This window comes from Pituophis catenifer, unplaced genomic scaffold, assembly GCF_029215685.1.
Source record: "Pituophis catenifer annectens isolate HBS135680 unplaced genomic scaffold, rPitCat1.0.hap2 SCAF_5, whole genome shotgun sequence".
NCBI lineage: Eukaryota > Metazoa > Chordata > Lepidosauria > Squamata > Colubridae > Pituophis > Pituophis catenifer.
Window position 1 is genome coordinate 26,870,718 of NW_027256885.1, and position 11,140 is coordinate 26,881,857.

The window sequence follows — 11,140 nt, forward strand, 5'->3', positions numbered from 1 at the left end:
TTTCTGTAACAAGAAGGATACCTATATGATTCTTTGTTTATTTCAGATAGGGATGATGTTGTTGCTGCTGCTGCTGCTGCTGATGATGATGATGAAATGTTTGCTGCTTTTACAATGCCCACGGACTCTCAATGGGCTGCATATAACAGTGGTCATGGTGAATCCACATTACAAAGGGCACAAGAAAACAAATTAGAAGGTATGGCATTTTATTTTGCAGGCATAATTATTGTATAAAAGCTGTAATGTGTTAGGGTTTGTAATAAATGACTGTCCCTAAGTAACAATATGTGTGGTGGAGGGGTGTGCATGTGTGGGGGGCGTGTGTGTATGTGTTATGTGTTATGCTATAGGCCGTATTATTTATTGTAATAAACGTGAGAACCTTTTACCTTATTGATGTACATTCCTTTCAGAATGGTGGAATGGGCAGATGCATGCCAAATTCCCAGGATGCAGTGCTTCACATCATGGTCAAAGGGGTGGGAACCAGCAAGCAAGCATATCACAGGCGCCTGTGGAGGAGCAGCTGCCAGAAATGGTGCAGCAGATAGCAACAGCACAGGGGACTGAAGAAATGGAAATGCAAGGTCTGAACTTATATTCACATATGGATTTTAGGGAAAAGCAGCAATTATGTATTTTGGGGTGTGATATTCAATATGTTTTTGTGCTATAATAAGTACTAATCCTAAATGTTAATTATTTGTGTACCTACAGATAGAGACAGTGAACAGGGAGCTGCAGAAGAACCATGTCCAACAGGAACACAAAGCATTGGTCAGAATATTGAACTACAGGAGGCACCCCCATGCAATGCCAGGGCTGTACAAGAACAGGAAATTGAACCCCAGCCATCCACATCCCGCGGCATACAAGGTTAATTAAAATGTACAAGAACTGGTAAATAGGGTTATATGTATTCATTAAACAGTGACAGGCCTTCGATATGTCTTTTTTATTTATTTAGAACCTGTATGTAAAAAGTCTAAAAGGGGGCCTGAGGAGCAGCATCCAACATCTGCATACAGTGACATCTCCAGTGAAGAGGGTGATATGTCAGAAACACAATCAGCAGAGGAATGGGGCTCTTTGGAAGGTTCTGAACCGCTAAGTACACCTGAAGCACCGACCGTGTACCTGGAGAGAGTTCAATCATGGCAGAGGCCCCTGCAACATTACAGAGCAATAGTAAGGTGACCAGACGTCCCGCTTTTGGCGGGACAGTCCCGCTTTTGAGCAATTTGTCCCGCGTCCCGCGGCGTTTCAAAAAAGTCCCAATTTTTCTTGAGCCCCAGCTGATGGCTAGAAGAAAAAAAAACTGTTTAAACTCTTGCCCAGGGCTTCAAAGGGCCGCCCTACAGGCAATCAGTGTAAAGCAGTTTTTTTTCCCCCTAGCTAAGCTTCAGAAACGAAACCGAAACCAGGGTCTTTGGTGCAGCGTGACAAAATGAGGCAGAGAGAGATTTATTTTTATTTTTATTTTTCCTCCCCAAAAAAGGTAGGTGAAAAACTGCAAACAATGGGAAATTTAGGAGGAGAGTTCAAGATTTTAAAACACAAAGGAAAAAAAGCTGTATTTAACTAGGGAATTGTAATAATTGAGATACTATTAATTGTATATTGTGTTGAAAGCAGAAATGGTTAAGTTGTGGTTCGGAGGAATATATGGGAGAAATTATTTGGTTTATTATTATTGGTAAATATAATTAATTGATTTGTAAGAAATTGGATTGCATGGAAATAATTGGAATATTCATGTTCATATTGATTAATATACAAAAAAGATAGTTTTATAACTAATTGATTTATATTAAAATGTTGAATTTGTATTAAACAACTGTATTACATAATTACATAATTAAACAATGTGAGGATGGATATAAAAATAGATGACAATGGGAAGGGGTATAATATAGAATAGAAGGGAAAAATTGAATTTGATTAAGATTAGAGATGAGGATGAAGGGTAATATTGGTTTTTTAAAAAAATAGATGAGGGATAAATATGGCAAAAAGGAAATATAGAAATTGTAAATTTAATTGAAATGACTAAACGCTGTTTAAATTTGTGAACCAGCCAAATATTCTGTTCAAAGAAAATACATTGTATGTTTGTATGTGTGTTTCTAATTATTGTTATTTATTCATATTTGTTCTCTTTTATTCTTTAAAGTTTAACAATTCATTCTTTATCTTAATATCTTTATATTTGTTTGGGGTTGGCTTTCTTCCCTTTCATCTTTTTTATTGTACAGCAATCTTTCTCCTCAAACCTACCACCTCTCTCTTTTCTTTCCTTCTTACTTTCTCTTCCCCCCACCCTCTTTTTCTCCTCCCTACTTCCTCTTTCTTTCTCCTTCTCCTCCTCTCTTCCTCCCTCTCTTACCCTCACTCCTACTCTAATTTCCATTCCTTCATCCCTCTCTATTGCTGTAATCCTTTAATGCATATGGACTACTCAGAGGGCTGAAAAAGTTATTTTTGACTGGTCCTCACACTTTTGACCAGTCCTCGAACTTACGACTGTCCTCACATTTTACATTTTTGCCCTATCTTGTCACCATGTTGAAGAGAAGCAGTTGTGAAATGAGTGACATGGTTGTTAAGAATGCTGCACGGGCATAAATGTGAGGATGGTCATAAGTGTGAGGACCAGTCAAAAGTGCGAGGACCTGTCAGAAATGACTTTTTTCAGCCCTCTGGTTAGTCCTTTTGTGCATATGGACTACTCAGAGGGCTGAAAAAGTTATTTTTGACTGGTCCTCACACTTTTGACCAGTCCTCGAACTTACGACTGTCCTCACATTTTACATTTTTGCCCTATCTTGTCACCTTGTTGAAGAGAAGCAGTTGTGAAATGAGTGACATGGTTGTTAAGAATGCTGCACGGGCATAAATGTGAGGATGGTCATAAGTGTAAGGACCAGTCAAAAGTGCGAGGACCTGTCAGAAATGACTTTTTTCAGCCCTCTGGTTAGTCCTTTTGTGCATATGGACTACTCAGAGGGCTGAAAAAGTTATTTTTGACTGGTCCTCACACTTTTGACCAGTCCTCGAACTTACGACTGTCCTCACATTTTACATTTTTGCCCTATCTTGTCACCTTGTTGAAGAGAAGCAGTTGTGAAATGAGTGACATGGTTGTTAAGAATGCTGCATGGGCATAAATGTGAGGATGGTCATAAGTGTGAGGACCAGTCAAAAGTGTGAGGACCTGTCAGAAATGACTTTTCAGCCCTCTGAGTAGTCCCTATACACATAGCCATGGCCACCCGGTCACATGACCAGGTAGCCACGCCCACCCAGTCACATGGCCTCCAAGCCACGCCCACACAATAAGCCACACCCACAATGGTGTCCTTCTTACCAATGTTAAAATCTGTTCACCTTACCCTATAGACATAGCCATGGCCACCCGGTCACATGACCAGCTAGCCACGCCCACCCAGTCACATGACCAGCTAGCCACGCCCACAAAATAAGCCACGCCCACAATGTCCCTCTTTACCAATGTTAAAATCTGGTCACCTTAAGCAATAGAGTACTATGAACGTTATAGATTTGTAAATATGGAGCATGTTCAATCATTTACGCTTGCTATAGATGTTATTCATAATGAGATACAGAATCTTTTGAACCGTATTTCCAGGGATATAAGTCCAAATGATTTTGTACAATTGCGGCTGGATGCTGAGGAATTAAGTAGGCCCCTCTTTAGTGTTAGAAGGCATCTTGAAGAGTTAGATGCTGATGAGTTCCTTAGTTATGTAGAGAGTTTATTACAAAGCAATGTGGAGATCTTATGGAGGAACTCTTTGGAATTAACAGTCACGATTGTCAAGAACCATGAGGGGGGCGGTCTTAGGAAATTAGGAACTGTTCTATTCAGTAAGATTTTAGAGAAGAAAAGACAACCCCTGATTGATTTCAATGTGGAGGGGGTATTTCTGTGTTTTGCAGGCAGCCTGCTATCATTGTTAGATAACGAAATGTCTAGTAAACAAGAAATTATTACCAGAGCCACAGACCTCCACAACACACTTGGGATATCTACATCTCACAGAATTGATTTTTCACAGATACACTTATTTGAAGACCACTTTGGTATAACTATAAAGATTGTGTTTTATCACGAAGGGGGTTGGAGGTTTTTTGTAACTGGAGGGACCCTAGAAGTAAGAGTAGTGTTTATGCTGTTACACGACAGTCATTACTATGGGATAAAAAACATCAAAGGCTTCATGGGGGTACGTTACTTCTGCATATTGTGCCATACAGCGTATCATCACAAATTTAGACATGATTGTCAATATTTTTGTCGAGCTTGTACGGGTTCAGAATGCCGCGAAGTGGCTGGGGGGAGGGTGAGGTGCCATATATGTAAACTGCTTTGTCACTCTAATGCCTGTCTTGAAAGACATGAGCAGCTAGCTGTGGAAGGAAAAATTGGTTGTGAGGATAATGTGTTTTGTTCCAGGTGTGGTATCTATGTGCCGGCACCACATGTCGAATGTAAGAAAACAACGTGTGGACAGTGTGGTACCAAAGTAGACAGCCTGACAGATCACTTATGTTATCTGAAAAGGCTTTTTAAGCCAGTTGTAGGTTACATGTACATTGTGTATGATTTTGAATGTTGTCAAGAAACTGGGGCTCACATACCAAACTATGTCTATGCCATGGACATGCTGGATGATGGTGATGTTAGGAAGTGGGAATGGTACGGTGATAAGTGTCTGGAGGAATTTGTGAAAACTTTTGTACAGCCTAAGTTTAAAGGGGCCACATTCATAGCTCACAACTCCAAGAGTTATGATGGATACCTAGTCCTCAGGCAGCTCATTCGTGAAAAGGTAAAGGTACAACTCTTAACTCAGGGTGGTAAGCTGCTATGCATAACCCTACCACACTTTCATATACGTTTTATCGATAGCCTTTCTTTTTTACCCATGAAATTGAGTAAATTACCCAAAGCTATGGGCTTTTAAGGTTCCAAGGGTTATTTCCCTCATTTGTTCAATACTGCAGAGAATCAAGATTATGTGGGGACGTTGCCGGATATCAAATATTATAGCTCTGACACCATGATGCCTGGGGAAAAAGAGGAATTTGAGAAATGGCATGCTGCTAATAAAGGTACAACATTTAACCTCAAAAAAGATCTTGCTTACTACTGCAAACAAGATGTTAAGATACTGAGAGATGCTTGTAACAGGTTTAGGGAGCAAGTGATGGAAATGACAAAAAGGGAGTTTTTCACAGGCCGTGGTGGTGATATTCTTGAAGAGTCCAAAATTCGTTGCATTGATCCTTTTCAATATGTAACATTAGCATCTATTTGTATGGCGCAGTACCGTTTCATGTTTTTGAAGAAGGATACCGTAGCATTAGCACCTCTGGACAATTACCAGAAGAGCAAGAAAAGCTATTCTGCATGCTCTGTACAATGGCTGATGTATATAGAGCATACCGAGGGTATAAACATCCAACACGCTCTGCAAGGTGGAGAAAAGCAAGTAGGTGTTTACTTTTTGGATGGGTTTGCTGTCATAAACGGGTCCCCCACCGCTTTTGAATTTTATGGCTGTTTTTTTCACGGATGCCCTATACGCTACAAGGCCCAAGACTTCAACAATCTGCTTGATTCAACCTACGGCCTGTTGTACTCACGCACTAGGGCGAGAGAAGAATACCTGAAGAGCATGGGGTATGTAGTACGCATCATCTGGGAACACGAGTGGAATGATATGTTGAAGAACAATGAGGGATTGAAACATTTTCTAGTAGATAGTAATTTTCCAACACCCTTGATGCATTTTTTGGGGGCCGAACAAATGCTACATGTCTGTACTATAAACCAAAACAGGGGGAGCAAATCTTATATTATGATTTTACAAGTTTATATCCCTTTGTGAACAAGAACAAGCTGTACCCGATAGGGCACCCAGAAATAATATACCAAAACTTTGGGGATATAAAACAGTATTTTGGATTTGCTAAAGTTAAAGTGTACACACCAAGGGGTCTCTACTTTCCAGTACTGCCACATAAGTCTGGTGGCAAATTAATGTTTAGTCTGTGTGCAACTTGTACAGAAAAACAACAAGTCACAGAGTGTCTCCACAATGATGAAGAAAGAGCCCTAACTGGAACGTGGTGTACTGTAGAATTGAATGTCGCTGTGGAGAAAGGCTACAGAATTGCAGAGATCTATGAAGTTTGGCATTTTGAAAGGAAGTCAAAAACCTTGTTTTCTGGTTATATTAACATGAATCTCCATCAAAAACAGGAGGCTAGTGGTTATCCCGTCTGGTGCAAAACAGAGGAAGATAAAGAGCGTTACGTTCGGGATTATGAAAAGAACGAAGGGGTCCGTTTACGCAAGGAGCACATTGAAGTCAATCCTGCTAAAAGGCAGATTGCTAAACTGTTTTTAAACTCCTTGTGGGGTAAATTTGGCCAGAGTACCACTCAACTGACTACATCGGTGGTGACAGAACCTGAGGAATTATTTAAGTATCTTTTTGTCCCCCATTACGAAGTGTCCTCTTGTGAATTTGTGGATGATGAAACAGCCATTGTAACATGGAAAACAGCCAAAAAACATCCTACTAAGTCAACGTGTACAAACTTGTTCATTGCTTGTTTTACAACTGCTTATGCACGGCTAGAATTATACAGGTCATTGGATCGTTTGGGGGACAGATGCCTCTATCACGATACTGATTCTGTCATTTTTATTAGCAGAGAGGGGGCGTGGTCACCGGCATTAGGTGATTATTTAGGGCAGCTGACAAGCGAGATTCCTCCAAACACTTCCATCACCGAGTTTGTGGCGGTTGGTCCAAAAACCTATGGGTATGCTTTGTCAAATGGTTCTACTGTGTTAAAGGTGAAGGGTATAACGTTAAACAGTGCCAACTGTGTTAAGGTTAACTTTGAAAGTCTGAAAGATCTGATTGATGAATATTGCCAATCAGAAGGTGAGGAAAAGAAAGAGATCAAGATCCAGCAGCCGGGAATTGTTAGGATTAAGAAACAGTGGGCTCTGGAAACCTGGGTACTCAGAAAAACTCTAAAAGTTGTCTATAATAAAAGGGTGCTCAAAACAGAGGATTATTGTACGTTACCTTACGGTTATTAATTATGATGAAAACCAGGGCATCGTTTGTACATCCTTTCTCATGTATTATAAGCGGTCCTTCCAATTCGGGAAAATCTTATTTTATAAAACAAATGTTAGAACACGGTGAGCATGTATTATCGGAAAGGCCTCAAAACGTTATATGGTTTTATAACTGTTGGCAACCTCTGTACAACGAATTACTTAATAAATTTCCTAATATTAAGTTTATGGAGGGCCTTCCTGACTCTTTTGAAGCTACTGACTTGTTTCCAACAAATCAAACCAATTTAGCAGTTGTAGACGATCTCATGGCAGCCGCCGGTAACAGCGAACAAATAGAGAAAGCTTTTACACAGTATGTTCATCACAAAAACCTTAGCATTATTCTCATACTTCAAAATCTGTTTTTTCAAGGTAAGAAAATGAGAACAATAACTCTAAATGCAAAATATTTGGTGTTATTCCGCAGCCCCCGTGATCAGATGCAAGTAGTCACATTGGCACGTCAAATGTATCCGTCTATCACGCGGTACTTTTTAGAAGTATTCCAAGATGCCACTAGCAAACCTCACGGTTATCTTTTAGTTGATCTGGCAGCCACTACTCCAGAAAACTTTAGGCTGAGAACTGGCATCTACCCCCTGAATGGCCGGTAGTTTACACTGTAAAAAAGAAGAGTAAAAAGTAACAGCTGTATCTGGAGGGCGCACAGTTCATACAGGATGTCTGTGAGGTTGCGCAGAAATTGGGGGTTATTAAAAATCTTAGTAAAGGCAGGCCCGAAACAGAGAAAAGCCATCTTATGCAATGCTAATAATGACCTGGTGGGGGCCATAGCCAAAATAGCCCTGACCACTTTAAAAGGTAACCTGCCTCTGAAGCCTTCACAATATCGGAATTTAAAGAGAAAGAAAGACTGTATTAAAAAACTGAGCGATAGTAAGCTCTCTCTGAAAAAGAAGAAACAGGTTATTCTTCAGTCAGGTGGTTTTATAGCACCATTACTAGGGGCCGCTATACCATTGCTGACTAATTTATTAGTGCGGTAAACATGGAGCACACAGAGAAAATGTATTTGGTGTCGAGGCATGAGATGGAGCAGCTACGTGGTCAGACACCTACAATAGGAACCACTACCGTTAGCCGGTTGGACGATGACATACGGGCCGTTCTTCAGAGACCTGATCTAAGTGAAGATGACAAGATAAAACTATACAACTCAGTGCTGCAGAGATTTCTAAGGCTGACCAGACAAAATGACTCTGAGAAAGGTATTCTGAATCTCATTCAACCTCCAGAGGCATTTAAACAAACACCTGTTGTACCAGAACAGACACCACCTCTCTCACTGCTGGATCCAACAACGCAGGAGATATTAGAGGGCGTGAGCACGTGATACAAGAAAAATGCTTCTCTTTTGTTGAACAAAATGAAACAACATCAAGACATTTTGGGTTGGGATGATTATGGAACCATTTCCTACAAGGGTACAAAGGTGCCGGGGTCTAACATTGTAGATCTGGTCAAAGGGGTTTCTCAACACCGGATGCATACTGCGAAATATTATCCTAAGGGATGGAATGAGTTTATGTCGGCAATGGCTGAGATGAATGTACCAACAGTATTGCTAGGTTCTAACGTTGTTAAAGAGCAACTCGAAAAGATGAAAGAGGCAGGAAGTATTAAGACTGTAAGTTCTACAAAATCAATCTCTGCTATGTCTGGACCTGCTGCAAGTTCTATGTCAGACCCTAAAAGTGTTCTAAATTTTGGTGACTGGCTCCAATTGTGAACAAATAAAACACTGTGAAACATGCAATATTTTTAGTGTTTTGTGTTTATTTTATAATGTACCATACATGTTTGCATACATTGGTAATTGTAGCACGCTCCAGAAACCCTTCCAGGCATCATATTTACTACAAAATGCTTCACCATTTGATCATTTCTGACATCTTTGTCAGAGTATAGCTTTAAAATATCTTCGTAAGGTAGCCCTTTAAAGCGTTTAACAAGATAAAATAAGCAATGCTGTCCACAGGTTATTGCCAGGGGATGCTGCAGTTGAAGCGGTTGATACGTGTACTTCTTAGTTTACAGTTCTAAAAACCTCACGATGCCAACGGGGAAGTCAGAGTCGTCTGGAGCTCTTCCGTAAGAGTCAAAAAATTCACCATTGCTGTGTGTTGGAAAGTAGAGCGCCAACCAGTGTTCACCAGGTAGAGTACGGGGGTGGGTATTTACAATTAAACCGAAAGGTCTCTTGGAGATTTTTCTCTTGGGTAACAAATCACTGGGGTATACGCCTAGAAAGAACGCATTTCCAGACAACACACGTAGTATCTGCATGGTATCCATCCTCACATATAATCAAACAATACATTCCTTGTGTGGCTTATTTCAATAAGATTTTCAAAGATTGCATAGAGTATCATGTTGACGGTATTGGGGAGAGGTACAGCAAATCTAATTTCTGCTCTGAGGTTTCCGTTCTTGATCAGGGAATAGTGCTCTGAGCAGCCTTGATCGGGGATCAAATCAAAACAATATAAAGTATAGCCGTTGTTAAATTCCTCACGGTTGATTAGCACAGATCGATCTTTCATTGCTTTGCCAGACGTCTGTAACAATTGCATATATTCTCTCACAAAAAGGTTATGTTCATAATCAGGCTGAAGCGGTTTAGCAGGAATTTGTTCACCGTCACAATACAGGGCACAAAAGTTGACATTATAGTGCTGAAAATTGAAAGGATTTCTTTCATAATCACCACTAAATGCAGCGTTGTCCACGAAACCAATCACTAATTGTTTAGGTAACTGCCCTAGAAATAGGTTTTCCTGGTTACACACAAGACTGCCTGCAGGAATGCTGTAAACTTTCATACCAACACGATCAATAGGATATTTGGCGTTGGAGTTCAGCAGAGCCTCCGCATGTCCTAACCGTACACCAGGTGATACTTTTACACGCTTTACAAAGAGAGACGCTGCCAGGATCTGTACTTTGTAATTCTCATTACCATCCCTCATCAGGCAGAACTCATTTTTACTTCTTGAGAGTTTAATGTTCACACCCACACCGTTAATCAATAGTTTGTCTTGAAAAAACAGATCGCTATGCAAGGGCCCTAGCAGATCCCATTTACGACTGCCAGCTGTATGTCTGGCTCGTGCTCTGAAACCAGAGTTACCGGTGGCTGTCAGCAAGGTGTTCTCCATGAGCATTGCATCATCCTTGTAAAAGCCACCCGCTGAAAACTGGGTCCCCAAAGCATCTCCGCTGTAGTTCAGAATAAGTTCAATAAGGGCTCTGTAAGCGTAGCAGTGGTGACTCTGTGTAATCACACGATCGCCTAATGTAACATCCACTTGATTGAACAGTGACGCTATGGGGTAGTTGACAAGACTCACTCTTGCTCTGTCATCGATATCCGTGCCGTCAGCCTTCACAACCTTGCAGCTCACATACAGCAGAGTATTGTTTAAATCCGTGTAATGATCGCCATGCCCCGTTATAAAAAATTCCAAAGGGGCATTGGGAGTCAGCGCTGATAAAGGGGAGATCTCGATGTATGTGCAGTTTTCAATGCTAGTTTGCGTAGGCGCCAATTGAAAAAGATCTAGCTCCGATTTGACACATTCCTCTGAAGCCTCATGGATAAACGCCATTTTATCTTAGAAGATGTTCTGTTTGTCACCGCGCTTCCTTCCTTGTGTACGTTTCCTCTTTGTATGACGTGTTTTTTTAACAAGCCGCCTCTTTTTAGGAGGCATGGGCGGGCCAACAGGCAGTTTCTTCCTGATCACTGCCATGCCAGATCCCCCCTGCCCACCCCCAATAACACGTGATACAAGCTGTCCTGACACGTCTCTGGCAATGTTATTAGCCGCCGCTTTTACGTGAGGTTTAATGATTTCTAGGCCTCTCCTCAGTAATGGCATTGCTTTTCGAAAAAGACCCCGGAACAGGCCTCCTATACCGGTACCATACATAACGGGGGATCCACGG

General features: G+C 41.0%; 1 protein-coding gene across 1 annotated transcript; it reads right to left on the minus strand.

The window, feature by feature from the left end:
• Positions 1 to 9,489: 9,489 nt before the first annotated feature.
• LOC139317596 (uncharacterized protein F54H12.2-like) lies at positions 9,490 to 10,800 on the minus strand. Its single transcript, XM_070944686.1, has one exon. It carries the CDS (start codon positions 10,798 to 10,800, stop codon positions 9,490 to 9,492), a length of 1,311 nt encoding a protein of 436 aa, XP_070800787.1.
• Between the last annotated feature and the right edge of the window lie 340 nt (positions 10,801 to 11,140).